The sequence below is a fragment of the Oncorhynchus clarkii genome, chromosome 10 (assembly GCF_045791955.1).
Source record: "Oncorhynchus clarkii lewisi isolate Uvic-CL-2024 chromosome 10, UVic_Ocla_1.0, whole genome shotgun sequence".
Taxonomy (NCBI): Eukaryota; Metazoa; Chordata; class Actinopteri; order Salmoniformes; family Salmonidae; genus Oncorhynchus; species Oncorhynchus clarkii.
Window position 1 is genome coordinate 36,871,813 of NC_092156.1, and position 19,734 is coordinate 36,891,546.

Below are 19,734 nucleotides of genomic sequence, written 5' to 3' on the forward strand. Positions count from 1 at the left end.
CTCTTATGCAGAGTAACTTACAGTAAGTGCATTCATCTTAAGAAGGCTATGGGGGGATTAACCACATATCACAGTCATATATACAGGATACAAAAACATTCCATTGAAGCTAAACAATAGATAACTTGCGTTTTGCAAAAAAAAAAAGACTTTTCAAAGACCTCGAAAATTGATGAATGAAACATTTGAGAAGAGAAAAAATGTACACACACATGAAGGTACCCATAAGCAATCATTTCTGATGAAAAAACACAAATGTGAAATATTGGTGGATATAGCGTTTGGGAAAAAACTCTTCAGATATTCTACATAATTATGAAGAAAATGGAAACTGACATTTCCAGAAATACACTGCAGTACCATTCTTGAACTACCTTTTAAACAATGCGTTTTAAAAGACAGCAAAAGCATTTTCAGGAGAGGCTGGTGAGAGAGAGCATTAGGAGGAATGCATTGTCTCGTCTCTCAGCAGAGACTTACAGACGGTTGACAAAAGGTCAATCAATTAAGGCTGACAGACTGCAGCTCCTTGCAATGAGCAACATAACTCAACCCTTTTGATGTTAAAATGGCAGCGTGTTTCGCAAACCTTTTTCCTGGAAATAATGTCACATGCTCTGTATTTTTCTGTACATCTGCAGTAATTATAAGACTTCATTACTGCTCCCAAACATGATTGCATGGCGATGCAATTTTCATTAGTGTCTGACAATGTGGAGAACCTATTCTACTTTTTACATAACGAGAAGCCAATTACCGATGGCAGTGCTCAGAACAAAAACTTGTTCCATTTTCTTTCCGTCGTTGTAGAAAGCCAGGTACCAGGTTCCAGCGTCCATGTACTCTATGAAGCCCGTCTCCTGGAGGGAGGAGAGGATCAGGTTCCTGGGAGACGCGTTGGAATCCTCCGCTACCATCTGAACCTCCTGTTTGATCAGCTGCTTCCCGTCCAGGAGCTTGACAAAGTCAAACTGCAGGAGGAAGAGAAAACATCAGATTAAATATGTAGCCATGGTTTGAGAGTCAAAAATTGGGACATCACAAGTTCCTGGTTGGGCAAATCAAATCAAATTGTATTTGTCACATACACATGGTTAGCAGATGCTAATGCGAGTGTAGCGAAATGCTTGTGCGAAATGCTCGCGAAGCGAGGCGGCCATCTCTGTCGGCGCCGGCATACTGACGTGCCCTGACTGACAGGGTGTATGAGGGTTCCTCCAACATCACAGCACACATACCTATCTCTGAGAACAAGCCAAAACCAGAAATCATAATGTGCTGTATCGTATCCTGTCATCCATCTTAAAATAACTGGAACTTAACCATATGCAAAAGCTCCCGAGCCACCTTTTGACTTTGCCCTTAATGAGCGTAATAAAGAGACAGGCCCCCATGCTGTATTACCAGATGAGTAGGATATGACAGTAGCCTGGAGCGGGACACAGTGCCTTAGCTGCGCCAGAGTCACTCATGTTTGTGTGTGCTCTTGGAGATAAGCAGGGGCCAGGGCTGGTATTACACTGCAGTCGGCTGGTGACTGCATGCAGCAAAGCCTTTCCGCCTGCTGGGCTCAGAGGGAGGTCTGTCTTCACTCCTCCACCCTTCCTAAATAATAAACCCAGGGCTTGGTGAGGCCAGGTCCGTAACTCCAATGACATGCCCCTAGGCCTCAGAATCACTCTATGACTCAGGTTCTCTTATGAGAGACAAATGCTCCCCTACGGAACAAAAGGAAAACGATGTTTGTAATTCAGTAGAACCGCTGGGGCACCATAGCCATCGGGCCCCTGCATTTCAACTCGTCAGTGATGCAAAGCAGCAGAAGAGGAGCTAGAAGAGGCGATCGCAGTCCCTCCATTATTCACTTTCAGCTGGGGATCGGCAAATGATGTCACACTGAAGCGGAAATGGCCAATAGTGACAAAATCTCCTTGAAAGAAAAGTCTGAACTGTGCGTGCCGCCAAGGGGACTGACTCAGATTAATGACTAAAAACATCCTATTAGGATTCATCATGCGGAAGCCTGCTGGGTTTGCTGAGGCCGCTGAAACAGCCTTGTGACAGATGAGTCGCTTGTGTGGCGGTCTCGCTGTGACCCTGAGTGCTCAGCCCCATGACCTGCTGGGTATTCTATCAGCAGATGTAATGAGGGATGGTCCGAGGCAACATATGTGTGACTGCGTGCAGGGGCAAAAAACTGAACTGGGATCAGCCGAATCAGCCGACCTGGCTGACAGAGACATCTAATGATGGTGTGGGATTAGCCAGCCCCACTGAGACAGGACTTTGTGTTTATTATGGATCCCCATTTGCTGCTGCCAAGGCAAAGGGTGGCTACTTTGAAGAATCTCAAAAATAAAATATATTTTGATTTGTTTAACACTTTTTTTGGTTACTACATGATTCCATATGTGTTATTTCATAGTTTTGATATCTTCACTATCTTCATTATTCTATAATGTAAAAATAGTCCAAATAAAGAAAAACCCTGAAATGAGTAGGTGTGTCCAAACGTTTGACTGGTACTGTGTGTGTGATTACTATAATGATTATGAGCATCCTCACAGAACAAAAAGGACATCTGGGTTTGAAAGGAAACTTTCAATTATCATTCATTAATTGTCTGTATCCATGCACCTACATATGCAAATTAGTATACAAATGAGCCATAAATAAGGAGTATTTAATTGAATTACGACAGATCACAATTTCTTGAATGATTGGAACTGTTAATCTTAGATAATATCTTTGGTAACACGCAGTGATTGGGGAGTTTAGGCATTTTACTGACATCACATTAGTTCCACTAGATATTTCCTTAATTGCATTCATTCCATAACAATAAACTACATACATTGAAGCTCATTATGAATTTGACAAAAGTACTGGTACTGTATGTAGCCAACAGTACTGTAGCTAATTCACTGATTGGTGAAGTATCTGCCTGGTCCAGATTTTTATTGTGGGTTTCCATGTGGGTGAAGAGTGAGACGGAAGGCTGACAGAGGGATGCAGGAAAGGTAGTTGTGTGTAGGGACTGGGGTACACTCATTAGCATCGAGGTTGGTGTGTATCTGTGCATGTGTGGGTGTGTATCTGTGCATGTGTGGGTGTGTATCTGTGCTTGTGTGGGTGTGTATCTGTGCTTGTGTGTAGATGAACCAGGTGTTTATTTTGTTACTTGAGTGTGTATTGGGGTGTTTCAGTCATTGCAGGAGTGGGAATACATAAGAGTCTACAGTATGACTGTTTATCATGGGAGTGGGTGTAGTGCTCTTGTGTGTATGAGGTAGGTAGGGGGTACAGTACCTGTGTGTGTGTAGGGGGGATGTTCCTACGCCCATAGATCCCCAAGAGGGCGTCCCGTGCCAGGGAGACGTTGAACTTGACATACTCTGGGTGGTGGATGGTGATGTGGAAACGCCAGAACAGACCTGGGGGAATGACCTGCATCACCTGGGTACCAATGTCCACCTCCCCTCGGTCTATCGCTTTCCCCCTGTGGAATAGCTCCTTATCTATATGGTGTAAACACACACACACACACACACACACACACACACACACACACACACACACACACACACAATTTGCACCAAATGAAAATAAATGCACAAATGGGTATAAACACAAATGAGAACAACGTTTGTTGCTGCACCTAGATATTGGCTCTCCCTCTGCCTCTATCAGATAATGAGAGAAAATACAGGCAGACTTTAATCCGTTTCATTTCATTGCCTCGACTAATAAATCCTCCTCGGTCCTTTTAGGAAACGTTCTATCCTCATTGTCAGATGAAACCCTGCATCTGTTCAAACTGGTGCTACACAACTGTGAACAGAAAGGAAAAACAACCATATCTAATATGGTGTTATACTATGGTGAGGAAGGAGAAGACCAGCGAGCTACCGGATGCTTGAGCAAACACCTCCCACATCCAGGCGTGATCTAATTACTCTGTGCTGGTAACCCCTGGTGTCTGCTCTCTGGCAGGTATGCCAACATACCAGGGTGTCACATTATTGATTCTCTCTCTCCAGGCAGGTAACATGAGATCAGTTCAGCTCTACTGTACACATTAAGCTACGCTCTTAGAAAAAAGGTGCTATCTAGAACTTTAAAGAGTTATTCGGCTGTCCCCATAGGAGAACCCTTTGAAAAACCCTTTTGGTTCCAGGTAGAACTCCATTTTTCTACATGTAACCAAAAAGGGTTCTAACTGGAACCAAAAAGGGTTGTACCTGGAACCAAAAAGGGTTCTCCTATGGGGACAGCTGAAGAACCCTTTGGAACCCTTTGTTCTAAGAGTGTAATTTTATCTGTTTGGTGTCTTCTTATCTTCACATAACTCAATGTACAGAGCTCTGGAAACCACATGTTTTAAATGTGTTTTTACTTCATCTAAATGTGTTTTTAAAAACCATCTAAATATACATACATGTCTAGACATTGATCACATGGATTGGTCACACATTAGTCTTGACAACCTTGTGAAAAAGATTGGTTTGGTTATCATAGAAATGGAGACCATTTTTTGTCAAGAAAACACCACCAGACTGGAGCAGGTGGACAAGGTAATGGCAGAGTTACTTTGTGCTACCAGAATGCATTTACTAACTCAATCACTGTGTATAGCTGTGTTACGCGGTTTAGGAGAGGTGGTGTTTGGTCTGTGCCACTGCCACCACAGAACTCATTACAGGGTAATGAAGGCATATCTAGCTGGTGCCTCTCCTGCAGGCCATCTCACCTGTCACTTAAACTGGGTTCAGAGGGTGGGGGGGTGGGGTTGGGAGGTAAATTAGAAAAGCGTTTCAAAATAGTCTGGCATACAAGCAAATTAATTATCATAGCCTAAGGGTTACCCTGATAAAACAATTATTCCAGTAATCTATTTACAATGAAATGAAACCGTCTTTTCAATTAGTTATAATTTTCCCTCACAATTGGACAGCTGAATAGAACAAGATTTTAATACTTGGGTCTGTCTGTTGATTGAGACTATTCTATTCCCTTTCATCCATCAGATCTATGCTGATAATAATATTTTTTATTTTTTTAACCTTTATTTAACTAGGCAAGCCAGTTAAGAACAAATTCTTATTTACAATGACAGCCTACCAAAAAGCAAAAGAACCTCCTGAGGGGGACGGGGGCTGGGATCAAATTTAAAAAAAAAGTTAAATAAAAATACAAATCTGATTGCTATTCTAAAGAAAATGTACATACTTAGACCAAATACAGAGGCTCAATTATAGGGACTGGTCCAACACATCATCCTATGGGAAGGTCCAATAAAAAAAGTCTGAAGCTCTAAGAAAATTCCCAGAACTACAAGTGAGAAATGCCAATGAAAGATAAGTACGACAAAAAATATACATAATAATTCTGTAATTCTGTATACTAAGGTAAAGGTCTAAAGTGGATCAAATGCCACGTCAATTCTAATTTGTTTCGTAGAACAGGGAGGTTCAGAAGTGGAGCTTGCTGGAGGACCTCTGGTCTGAAAGAGTTAAGGATGACGCTGTGGGCGGTAGCCTGCTAGGGGATTAATCCACACTCTCTTACTTTAATTAACTGCACATGAAGCTCCTCATGATTACTTCATAGTCAATGCATGCTAATGTAACCCAGCACAGCTGCGCTACATTGTACTAGCCACAGAGTGTACACAGCCTTATATACTGTCTCAATCTAGCAGTACTACCTGTAGTTTCCTATTCCTCCCCTTTGAGGAGAAAGAATGGAGGTGTCAGAGACCTATGATATGGGAATATTGAAACTCAGACACCAAGCTTTTACTGAGATCCATTATGTGCTTATGCAGGGGCAATCCAATATTTTCATAACTGATTTGATTTTAATCTACTCTTCAACATTGCCCTAGTTGCAGAGAACATTTTCTGGTTCACGCGCTTATAGAAATGAGATTGAATTATGTGGAATGGAACTGAATTATTTCACTCATTGCCGCAATAGAATTGTACGTCTGCGGAATTTGGGACCCCAGGGTTGGTCTGGTGTTATTGGAATAATGCTATATCTCTATCTCGCTGATTCTAGGAGTTTATTTTTTATTTTTCGGAAGTGGGAAATGTATATAATCAGATCTTTATCGTGCTAATGGAGGCAATGCCCTGTGAACACATGAGGCGTTTTAACTCGAAGATGCCCTGTGAACACATGAGGCGTTTTAACTGGAGGATGCCCTGTGAACACATGAGGCGTTTTAACTGGAGGATGCCCTGTGAACACATGAGGCGTTTTAACTGGAGGATGCCCTGTGAACACGAGGTGTTTTAACTCGAGGATGCCCTGTGAACACGAGGCGTTTTAACTGGAGGATGCCCTGTGAACACATGAGGCGTTTTAACTGGAGGATGCCCTGTGAACACATGAGGCGTTTTAACTGGAGGATGCCCTGTGAACACATGAGGCGTTTTAACTCGAGGATGCCCTGTGAACACATGAGGCGTTTTAACTGGAGGATGCCCTGTGAACACGAGGCGTTTTAACTGGATGATGCCCTGTGAACACGAGGTGTTTTAACTCGAGGATGCCCTGTGAACACATGAGGCGTTTTAACTTGAGGATGACCTGTGCGTCACCCACCCACCTTCCTACCGGCTCTTTTATCTGACCCACAATAAGCATCGCACAAGAAGGAAATCATTCTCCTTGCCGAAACATATTGCATCCAACACGCTGGTTATGAAACAACAGGTTTCTTATGTAAACACAGAGAAAGACAAATAGGAGGAGAGAGCCCTTGGATCGCCCCTTGCTCTAGCTTTTGTTGTATGGTCTGACAATGTGAATCAAAACCTGGAGGCTTCATAACATCAATCTTTGCCCACCACCGCTTACCTTTGTTGGTGTTGTTGAGGCCGGGCAGACCGAAGGGCGTGAAGGTTATGTCTATGCTCTCTGAGTCTCTGTCCAGTTTGCTGAGTCCATTCTCATAGAGCTGCCCATCTGCTGGCTGCAGATGCCAGGTCAGCCCAAACAAGTGCACTGCTGTAGGGGAGAGCCATGTTTTAGCATGGGGCGGGAGGATTAGTGCTAGAAAGAGAAACCCAGGGCATTAATCAATCAACACCTAAGAGTAAGACATCTGATTAAACCTGTCTGCAGCAAACAGTAACTAACTACAGTGTGGATGTGCTACAAGGTTCCTGCACTTTGGCTATATATTACAATTGTAGTTATTTGACAGAGGACTAGTCATTAGTGCTAGGAGAGAGACACACTAACATACTGTTTGTAAGACATCCTGCTGCTCCTATGCTTATTACAACACCGTAAAGCAACTTTTCTCCTGTCATTCATGACAACTTCGCTGACATTTCATCTACTACATCCCAATGTAACTAAACAAATAAAAAAGTATACTTTTTTTACTAGATATAAGAGTGGTAGGTTACAGTTTGAGGTTCATGAAATCTATTTAATGGAATATTGGTAAGTAGCTGTCTAATCTCCAAAGAAAGGTAGGATAAAGTATGTGACTTTCTAAGTAATGGATTAGAAAACCAATATGGTCAAAATTAAATATTTATTTAATGTGAGACTACGGAATTGAATTAATTGAGAAAGATTCTGAAAATCTAATTCCACTGCCACAATGTTTGGCTCCTCGTTTCCAAGAGGGGGCATGCGTCAAAACAGAGATTCATTACTTTATGTAGTTCCTTTCCCAGTAATCCACAGAGCATTTCTAAGAATGGCAGAGCCAGTTACCCACTGGCAGGATAAGCATTCAAATCTATTAGGGAAAATATTTTCTGAGATAATTTGGAAGCTATTTAAATATTTTAAAAAGATCCAAAACATTGTGTACTGACAAACACATCACACCTCTCATGGTTTCTCAATCTGCAACAGGCAAATCACTGCATTACGATGCACAACAACACAATGCCCCATAACAACGTAGGAATGGTTAAACAAAGGTGAACAAAGGCGAAACACAGACAGAGATATGCACTAACTCATTTCAGAGGAAAACAAAAACACCTAACAACCAAAAGGAGGGAGCAGAGCAGGATAAGCAGCAGTTTAACTACTATGTATACCACCTGACTCATGAGCCTTAACCAATCTCAAACCCAGCAGGACTCCTCTGCACTGATTAGACATGGTGGAGATAGACATTGTATTTGAGAAAGGTGCTGCTCTGCATAACAGCCGTCCCCTCACTAGCACAGCATTTAGATACTCAGATCAATGTAATTCACCCCTGATCACTTCAAAGTGTTTTCTTTTTCATCTGCCTTTAAACCGCAGCTAGGGCAGTCATATTGGGGGACGGTCTTAAAGAATGCCTGTTGAAATGTTTTTTTGTTTTTGCAGACAGCTGAGTGGGAAAGCCTAATTAGAGTGAAAGTAGTTCACACGAATTTGCATCTGCTTTACATAGTCAGTGGAGGAATAATTGATGCTATCTGCTTTTAAAATGTATAATGCATATTCTGATTATGCAGTTTAGAGGGAAGAATTAGATTAAACCCTTGTCCTCTACTTGGGTAGACCCAAGAAACAGACAGCTGTAAAGTTGTAATGAAATTGAGAGAGAAACATATCGCCTCAGTAACAGATAAGAGTTTTGTTTGGGGTTTACCAATAATGAGGAAGGGAAGATTTGATTAGATGTTCTCTCTAAATAAGAAAGGGAGGGAATGTTTGGCTCAGGAGGCAACTGCAGTGTCCTCCTTATTAAGCCACATTGAACTATTGACTTGTAACTTGTTCATTGATTCAGGCCAAACTGTATAATCACATTATGATCATCTTGTTGCTAATAAAAATAAATAATAATCCCCATACAATTGTTTTTGCTCTACAGGAAAAATAAATGGAAATCAGAATTATGAATCAACAAAGTTCACCCTGTATTCTCAACAACATGATCCAAAACGATTAGGTCTGGAGTAAAACATGCACATTTTAGAGCTCAAGTCAGTATTCCCCACGAAGACATGATAGTATGAGATGTGCCCTTTAATGGACCACAGACCTAAATAGCTCCTTGCACCTTCAGGCCTTTATGCCACACATTTATAATGAGTCTAATTCCAATTTAGAGGCATAAAGTAAATTACGTTTCATCCATAGCTGTTATCATTTGACAGGCAACCAGCAAAACAATTGCTACACGGACTATCTGAGTTGACACTTGTATTTGTTTTGCACGTTTTCTATACACACTCACGACCACTGACACTCCAACACACACACAAAAGCATGCACGCACACGCACAAGCATGCACACGAGCACGCGTCATTTGCTCACACACACACACACACACACACACACACACACACACACACACACACACACACACACACACACACACACACACACACACACACACACACACACACACACGCACACGCACACACACATGCACATACAGTGCAATTATATAAGCTGCTGCTCTGTTTATCATATATTCTGATGCCTAGTCACAATACCCCTATACATATCTACCTTTATTGATTCAGTAAAACATTGTAAATATGGTATTGGAACTGAACCTGTTTAGCTTACTTACTTTCTAGTGTTCTTCTTACTCCTTATTTATATTTCTCGTGTGTTTTTATTCTACCTTATGTTATTTTTAGTACTACATTGTTACTGATTACTGCATTGTTGGGTTTAGAGCTTGCATTTTAGTGTACTTGTGCACGTGACCTTAAAACTTGAAACGGAAACAGATAGGGCTCTATCCCTATCTGTGCAGAGCACATGCCAGTCCGTTGGTTGCGCCTGCTGATCTGTCCTGTACGGAGATTGCGTGCCTCCGGTATCCAAACATACATGGCTTGAGAGATGCGGTCACCGGTCGAGTGTGTGTTGCTAGCTACCTCGTTTAAATATCAACAGTACTGCCACAGCAGCATACCATTGAATGAATACTTAAGAACCCTTGACATAGCCTACATCATCAATATTCGGTCTTGTTGGCTAAGCGCACCAGAGAGAGGCAGAAAGACAGAGTAAAAGACATTGAGCTAGCTAACTAGAGATTTACATCAAACCTCAACATCAATGATCGGCTGATAGCCCACCCTCTTTTCCCAATGTCAATCATGTCTTTAGGAGGCACTGTAACTAGCTTGCTTACCATTTGTGATGATGAGTGAGCGTGTTGTTGCAGAAATAAATAGGCCTATGCTAATAAAAATGTTTGGGAAAAAAATTGTACATTTTGAGCACCTGCCCCCTGGAAGGCCCTCCAGGCAACGCTGTAAACTAGTCAGTGAATGTGCCCAGAAATAACTAAATCACAACACATGAACTGAGTGTTTGGAGGGCAAAATTAGGTTATGTTCCACAGTTGACCTACAACACTAGGCCCACGCCTAGTTAAAGTAGCTACAAATCAGGGCTTTATCCATGTGATAGTGAGATTACTGGGGGCATCAGTTTGCATTACTATGTATTGGTGCCCTGCAGAGTTCTGTGGGAAGACTTTGGGGAGGGGTAATGAAGAGCAAGCACTGGATTGGATTCTCAGCAGGTGGCTGGATGTGTAGGATCCCAACACCACTCTTGTTTCCACAGGTCGGGAATCCAAGGAGGATTTTCCTAAATGCAGTTCAGTTCACAGACTGAAAGCATTGCACCACATGGAACTGTCTGCCTCCCACATCATATTAGCTCGCAAGTTAATAGTAGTACTACTGAGCAATAGTAATAGTTCAAGTTGGGTAAAGTAACTTACAATGACATATTTGGTACTACAGTAGTAATTTCTAGTACTAGCTTTACAACAACTACCATCTTACAAAGTATCAATCAATGAATTCATATTAATGATACAGAAATACTGTTGTGACGGCACAGTGCCTTCAGAAAGTATTCACACCCCTTGACTTTCTCCACGTTTTGTTGTGTTACAGCCTGAATTTAAAATAGATTTACATTTACATTTTGTGTCACTGACCTATACACAATACCCCATAACGTCAAAGTGGAATTATGTTCTTAGCAATCTTTACAAATGAATAAAAAAAAATAAAAAAATGAAAAGCTGAAATGTCTTGAGTTAATACATATTCAACCCTTTTGTTATGGCAAACCTAAATAAGTTCAGGAGTAAAAATGTGTTTAACAAGTCACATAATAAGTTGCATGGGCTTACTATGTGTGTCCAAGATGACATTTAATGTTCCTGAGTGGCCTAGTTACAGTTTGATTTATTTTTATTGTACCTCTATTTAACTAGGCAAATCAGTTAAGAACAAATTCTTATTTTAAATGACGGCCTAGGAACAGTGGGTTAACTGCCTTGATCATGGGCAGAACGACAGTTTTGACTTAAATCAGCTTGAAAAGCTATGGCAAGACTAGAAAATGGCTGTCTAGCAATAATCAACAACCAACTTGACGGATCGTGAATAATCTTTTAAAGAATAATGGGAAAATATTGTACAATCCTGGTGTGCAAAGCTCTTGGAGACTGACCCAGAAAGACTCACAGCTATAATCACTGCCAAATGTGATTCTAACATGTATTGACTTTGGGGGTTGAATACTTATCTAATCAATATTTATTAGTGTTTTATTTTCCATCATTTTTGTATTTAGTATTTTGTGTAGATTGTTAACAAAAAAATTACAATTAATTCAATTTTAATAACACTTTGTAACTCAACAAAGTGTGGAAAAAGTCAAGGGGTGTGAAAACTTTCTGAAGGCACCAGAACCGAAAATGTTTCTGCCCCCATAATTTAAACGATGGAATATTGCAATAGAGTTGCATTAAAGATGTGGGACACAGTCACCTACTGTAACACTAGCAGCAAGTCATCTGAAAGTAAAGGCCTGCTTAGTCAGGTGAGACCTCACATTGGCACAGTGGCACCAGAGGACAAAACATGAAAGGTAAGTCATACTTGGCTCTTTGTCAAAATGGCTGCCAGTATGCAAACGGGTGACACTTTGTACTGTTAAAAAGGTGTTCTCTAAGGGACTGAACCAGAGCCAATCAGCTCTTTAAGAATAGAAGAGGCACTAGAGAAAGAGAGACAGAGAGAGTAAGAGAGAGAGATGGCGGGCATTGTGGCAAAAACACACTCTAAAGGTTATTCTTACCACACTATCATGGCAGATTGATTATTATGTTGATCATTACCAGAGCATGTTTCAGTATGACACATTACACCTTACGCTCTCTATTGTTGGCCAATAACGGGAATAGGTTCATTAACCATGGTTGAGTAGGGGGAAAATATACTTCCTAATACCAGTGCTTTTGGTATTAGTCCCACAGCTACTATGCTCAAAGTCCATTCTGAGCTCAGGAGAGGTGTCAGTTCCAGTAGAGATTGGCACTTGATCTAAACTTCCCTGTACTGGGTGAAATAATTCACTGCCTGCCCCCTGCACCCCAGCCTACGCTCTCTTCAAAAAGGGCATTGTTTGGTTTATAGAGCCACGACCAGAATACTAATGAGAGACTGAAGAGAAAATGGATCGATCAATACGATCACAATGAGGCATGAAAGGTCTGCTACCTTCAAGGCAAGTCGCCTGGAATCATAAATTCCTTGGCTGCCCGGTTCCCTTTCACAGAGACTCTGACTCGGACACTTTGACATTACTCAGTCTTATTGATCCTAACACTTTTCCGTCTGTTAAACCAATACCGCAGCTGACAGGTATCCTTTACAGTGCCCTAATGAACTGAAAAAATCAAAACATTTAATTTTCTCCAAGGAATATTGTTCTCCTCACTGAGTCACAGCTTTTCAATACACATTGGAGAGAGATATCTAAACTTCATTAAGGCTTTTCTTTTACCCAATACCAAAAAAACTCCTCAAACGGTAGAGGAGTTTTATTGCTTATAAGTTATTGCACTAATAAACATAATTGGAAAAGTAATTAATTGGCAGTCATTTTGCAGGTGAAGTGTTGCAGTTGAAAGAACCGCTGTGGGACTACTCAATCACAGAGATGGAGGAGGAGAAAGAAAGGGGTGAAGGAGGTGGTGGAGGTGGCAGGGGAGACATTGTTCCTTCCTGTGTTGACAGCGTTCTGACTTTGAAAACAGGCAACTGTAACTTCCTGTTCAGCTTATATCACCTCTGGGTATGTGGGTGACATTTTGGAGCATTTTAATTAGCACCAGGTTGTCCCCTTAGTGAATGAAGAGTGTTTCTGAGGAGAATGGAGTAGTTGGTACTTACTCCCAGTCGGAGTCAGACAGTGTGGCTTACCGTGCTATATCAGCAGTATGCCTGCATGTTCTTCTATTTCTGCCTCTCCATAACATTTTCATCATTCATTCATCGCCCTGGGGCTTGTGCGCCTCCTCTAAGTATGACACAATGACATGTCACCGTTGTCTTTGAGGCATTTCTCTTCTTGTGTTGTGTGGAGTCAAAATAGCTGTATGGTGGGGGGTCTACAAAGTGTCAAACGCAGATTGTCCTTACATCTTAACCTTTCACTGGCCCCACCACCTCCTGGAGTTTCAAGGATGCTCTACACAAACAGCAATGCATTCTCATCAGAAAAGTTTGTTTAGTTATTTGAAAGAGAACTTCCGCAAGTGGAGAATAAAATGGAACGTGCCCTTCCCATGCACCAGTGTGTTTCCTTTGTTGTTGTGCTACAATTGAAACACATCACAACGATTTGCAAATCAGTTACACAGTATGATACATTCTACTTCTGATCTGGCTAAATGTGCATGCATGTGCTTTTGATGGAGTCTTACGAAGACAAATACTGTCCATTTAAAACATGTTTGAAGAGATGGATGCATGCACAGCAAATCGCTGCAATGCAAATGTTACAACTAGCTGCTCCAGCCCAGGCCCTGCGGTCCTGCTGCAACTACAGCAAACAAATGCCAAGGCAATGTCTATTCTGGGGTCCAGACTAGCATGAACCAGAACAGATAATAGTAAATACAGTAGATAAATAAATAGCAGGGTTGATCACACAAATGGTGACATCAAGCAAAGCCATAAAGGCCTGTGTCAAGGCACAGAGAGAGCCTTGACACAAATCTGTGATTTGTGATGACTGCTTCCTTCCATGTTCATTGAGATTTGTGATGTGTCACCCCCGAGGAGAGACTTGTGGGTAATAGATTTTCCACCTTTGTTATTTATTTGACATTTTTATTTACAATACCAACATTATTTGTGATGACAGTACATCTGTTCATTTACGATTTGGCCTGAGTGCCTAATAACTAGATGGAATTAACATTTAGCTGCTAATTTCAAAGCTGTTTGCAACTGTATTTCAAACTCAGGAATGTAATCAGCATTTTATTCATGTAGCCTACTACCGTAGCCATATAGATTTTTTGGTCAATTCAAAATTGGTAATGTAGCATTTATAGTAGACAAATGAATAATAAAGCAGAGAGCTGTTAAAAGATGCAGTCAACGTTTGTTAGACAGCGGAGGATTTACAATCCCTATCCCTCGCCTGCACACAACGGGCTGATGGCTACCTTTGAAATGGCCTTATTAAAGGGGTGTTCATGCACGGTCATGCAGTTTAGTAAATTGCAGGTCTGAGGATCAAAATTGGAGGTCTGAAGTCTTCCATCTTGCTCTGTGTTGCATTTCCTAAGATCTTTATCGATCTAGTGTTGGAAGCTTAAGGGCATCATCTCAATTAGGAAAAACACACAGACGTCTCTGGGTCAGAGCCATCCATAGCCATGGCACATGAAGGTTACAATGCTCTCATATTAATATCAGTCAGTCCTAGAGACAACGCTATGCCAGACTGAAAGACAATGCCTTAGACATCATACTCATGGCTACGGACCTTAAACGATCAATCTGTTGTTGCTCTCTGATCACTAGGTTTCTTGATAATCTTAGTGAAAATAGTAGGCAATATGACCTCATTGATATCTGAATCTAAAATGGACACGGATGAAAACAAGGTTGCAACAAAGTAACATTTTCTCTTAATGAAATACTTTCAATATGTATCTATAGCTGACATTATAGAGGCCATATAGATGAACTACCAGTGTAATATCATATGTACAGTATCATATGTACAGCAACTACATCGTACTTGATGTACACTAGTACATGTAGTTATGGAGTATGCCTACTTACATTACCACTTTGGCACGGAACCTGTTTTTGTATTTGTCTTCTTCTAGGAAACAGTGGGAAGTATAAATAACTGTCTCTACTGGAGCACCTACCTGCTACGTGACATCCTTTCATATTGTGGAATAAAGGCTGAACAATAGCTACCTAATGTAACGTGTTATGCAACAGTCTACCTGTCCTTTTCTGTATGTCTCTTGTTGGAGAATGAGACAATAAAGAAAGTAAATACAAGTGGAAACATAGAGCGATTTCAGTGCCAACAGTATCTGTACATGCATTCAATATTTTTGAATTTGTATTAAGATGTTGAATTTAGATTCTATATTTTGGCATTTGTAATGGTCAAATTGAATCACATGTTCTAAAATTCAATTTCAATTTAATTGAATATTAAAATTATATATTTATATACTCATTGTCAATATTTTTACAAATTACAATTTCAAGTTTACCAAAGTTTCATATATTCAACTTCTCAGATGTATTCAGATTCAGTTTTCAAATGTGGTTCTCTAAATTCAGATTCAAAACCAGAGACAAAATCCAGGTACTTTGCCAGCAAGGAATGGTAGAGGAGAACAGATAGATTCAAACGCTCTCCATGTTAATCAGGTTTCTGCCGGTTTCTGAAACCAATGTGGCATGTAGAATTCATTTTCTTCCTATGAATTTTTGCGTTTGAACCGTTTGGGCTCTAAGCTATTATGACCCCATTCCTGAAAGCTAAGACTCTCTGGAACATTAGACACATTAGAAGGGAGTGTGACAAAAAACACAATTTGGCCCCCATAAGAATATAGTTAAATAGCCCTGTCATAGCCCTTCCAAGGATAGCTTTTCCACTCCCTATTTAATCTTTCTCTTATGACTGACTGGGTTTGAACCGGATCTACTGCATGTTACAAGACTGTATTAGAGCCCACTTAGCTGAAGCCCATAGGGATGAGTTCAGGAAGCTAACACAAGTCTTCAAGTCTCCAGCAAGGTTACTCATCAAAAGAGCGTGGGCCTTAGTTATATTTCACCCCCTTTTGACCTCATACATGCGACCTTGCCTGAGACCTGAAGACGTGTTATTTTGACTGATCGGGTTCTAACCCAGGCCTCCAGTGCACTAGACAATGTCACTTTTCAGGTCTCTGACAAGTTACTCATCATGTACTGTAAGCGTGTTCCCCTAACCACCTGTGTTACACTTCACCCAACTTTGACCTCCTCCTCGAGACCCAATCAAGTAACAGAACTTAGGCTTTAGCTCAGAAGCTAACAACGTCTTAACCCAGTCAGTCACCCTTATAATGAGAACCCTTGCAGGAGGCTTGAAACTAAAACATGTCTAACACAAACCAAAACATGTCAAACTAACACGTCTTCAGGTCTCCTGTGCGTCCTGCGAGCATCATAGAGGGGAACAGAAAGCATGACCATGTTCCAGAGGGTCTTAGCTTTTGGGAATGGGGTCATAATAGCTCAAACGGTTCAAATGCAACAGCCAAATTCATGAGAAGAAAATAAATTCAACATGCCACATTGGCTTCAGAAACCGCCAGAAACCTGATTAACACATAGGGCATTTGATTCTATCTGTTCTCTCGGCACCCGAGTGGCGCAGCGGTCTAAGGCACTGCATCTCAGTGCAAGAGGCGTCACTACAGTCCCTGGTTTGAATCCAGGCTGCATCACATCTGGCTGTGTTTGGAAGTCCCGTAGGGCATCGCACAATTGGCCCAGTGTTGTCCAGGTTTCGTCATTGTAAATAAGAAGTTGTTCTTAACTGACTTGCCTAGATAAATAAAAAAATATTATCTTATACCATTCCTTGCTGGAAAAGTACCAGGATGTCTCTGGTTTTTAATCTGAATTTAGAGAACTGAATTTTAAAACTGAATCTGAATGCATTTGAGAAGTTAAATATATGAAACTTTGGTCAACTTTAAATTATAGTTTGTAAACTTGATACACAGACAATTAATGCAATATGCACCATATTTAAAAATAATAAGTACATCTTGAATTTGAATATTTAAAAACTGAATGCAATATTAATTTAATTAAGTTTCAAATGATGAAATACAAGTTCAATTTACTAATTCAAATATTACATTTGTGCATTACACACTCCAAAATATTGAATTCAAAATCTAAAATACATATTCAAAAATATTACAGTTTCTGTTGGCACTGAAATCCCTCCATATGGAAATGTTATGCTTTTGTACTAAACTGAATTGTTCAATAAATATAGATAATATAGATAGGGAGAAATACCCGACTTACCAATCACGTATGTGAGCAAAAGAGCGAGGGTTACGGTGATAGCGGTGGCGCTTAAGGCAGTGCATTTCCAGTTGCAGCACTTGTAGGGCTTGTTGAAGGTGAACATGGGTCTGGAGAAGGTGCTCCTGGGTAGGGGCCGTGGAGGTGGGGAGTACACTGTGTTAGATGTCAGAGGGTAGTTTTGACTGGCAGCGCTGAACAGGGCAGAGGAGCCTGAGCCATGTTTGAACAGGAAATGCCTGCAACACACCAACAGAAGGGGTTGACATTAATGAGAATATACACAATATAGCACATTACCATACATTACTATTTCATTGTTAAACACTTATGTGTGAACATTTACACCTTTGTGCACTAATAAAAAATGGTGTAGATATGACATGAATAAATGCATAGATTAAAACCCTTTCCATCTGCGTAGTACTTAAATAGAATACAAACCAGAAAATACTTCTGTTAGTTACTTGTGTACTTCTAAGTTATTGGTAAACTGCTAGAAATGCACATCATTAAAATCAAATCTCAAAATGCAATCCCATTTCCCTCCCTGGCCAAATGATATACATCCTAAATCTAATTAATGAATGCTCCCAACAGGCAAACTGCCTTAACGTGTACACTCCTGAGAGAGAGAGAGAGAGAGAGAGAGAGAGAGAGAGAGAGAGAAGATAGAGCAAGTAGAGAGGGAGGGAGAGAGAGAGAGAGTCTAAGACATTTATTATTAAATTCTTACAGCTGACAGTGATGCTGAATGCTGTGCTTACATTGATTTATGCTAATGCTGAAGGGTGGCCAATTCCTCCTCACTGTGAACTTGACCTTGGAACCACTGCCTTTATCTAACAAGCTGTAGGCGGCAGTGTTTAGGGAGGGAATAGACCGACTAGCGGAACAGAAGAACACAAGGGGGAAAAAATAACCCTCATTGCTCAGGTCCTTAATTAGAAAAGGTTTTAATACCATTAGCCACTATCTTTAATGTGCCCAATTAAAGATGGGAGAGTACAAAGGTCAGTCTTATAGAAGATTATATCACAGGGCTTAATTGCTGGGCCAATTTTCGTAGACAGCGTAATTAAGTTTAAGTATGGTTCACAAAGGGATGAAGTTATCTGAGACATGTTTGTTTTTGTTGTCCAAGCCACTGTAAACGCAGCATCCTGTGGTGTTGGGTAATCCTCCTCACGGTCTGCGGAAACACTCATGAAAACGGACTGAATTGTATCGTTCAATCATGGACAGCGGACATCCAGTTTGGATCAGGACAGCACTGAACTCAAGACTGTCTGGGATACTGTTCTGTTGTAGTGCTGTAGCTGACACTTGAAAAATGCATTATTAAGAGCAAAAAAACAGTCCATAGAGGAGCAATCAATTCCTGTCTTTGTGTAATTGAAAGAAATTAGGAAGAATATGCTTGTGGTCTTGAATATGGTCATTATGCTGATGTGACAGAAATCTGGAATTGCATTGATGTTGTGTCAGTGCCATATCATCATTGTCTTTGTGTTCTCAACAGTGCATCGACTCGGCTGATGTCATTTAGACAAACGAAATTAACTGCTTTCATCCCATACTTTTTGATGCTTTGAGGAAGGTGTTCAGGAGGAGGAACTAAGAAATTGGATCATTAAAATACTTGTTTCCCCCTCAAGACGTCTGTAATGATGATCTGAGGATCACTATTGATCACTGATCTTTACAATCAATTACTTTTCTTCTGTTGTCTGTATTTTCTATTGACGAGGTAGAATCTTATGTTAAACCGCCATTTTGTGAAGGTACAGTATGTTTCTATGTGCGTTGGCCAGATGTCACAGGGAGCGTTTCGTCATAATATCAATCTGAAGGTGTTTGTGGAGGTGGGTGATACAGAGCACCTCATTTCTAGTAATTTTAGCAGTCTGAAAAACACTTGATGCTACAGTATACAGTGTTAATTGGAAGGCAGCTATGCATAATTGGTAACGTCTGCCGGTGAGAATTGACAACACAGAAATCTGAAATCAACAACAATATGATAAATATTCAGTATTTTGGTTTATTTGGGTGAAGGCAAGAGCAAAGTGTTACAACTATGTCAACAGCACATCACCCAGCCTGTAGAGCGAATGTGCAGTAATACCAGTTGTTACAATTTTCTAAATGTAAAGGCAAAATATAAAATGTGGTGGTGTTATTGATATCTGGCCATCACATCAAACTTTCAATCTCATTACAATTGACAATGATGAGATAAACAAGGCCAAGAGGAGGTATTGGATAGCAATCTGCTGATCTACATGAATGCTGGCATTGTATTAGGTTGAATATCGACCACAGGTTAATCAACAAGTTTCATTTAGGTGA

The 19,734-nt window shown here is 40.6% G+C and overlaps 1 protein-coding gene across 1 annotated transcript in view; it reads right to left on the minus strand.

Annotated features, from left to right (window-relative positions):
* LOC139418412 (teneurin-1-like) overlaps positions 1-19,734 on the minus strand; it is a 132,755-nt gene that overhangs the window by 57,009 nt on the left and 56,012 nt on the right. Inside the window, exons 4-7 of the mRNA XM_071167817.1 lie at positions 17,383-17,621; positions 6,868-7,017; positions 3,310-3,518; positions 758-971 (exon numbers count right to left, since the gene is read on the minus strand). Coding sequence (XP_071023918.1) covers positions 758-971; positions 3,310-3,518; positions 6,868-7,017; positions 17,383-17,621 — 812 coding nt within the window. The remainder of the gene's footprint in view (positions 1-757; positions 972-3,309; positions 3,519-6,867; positions 7,018-17,382; positions 17,622-19,734) is intronic.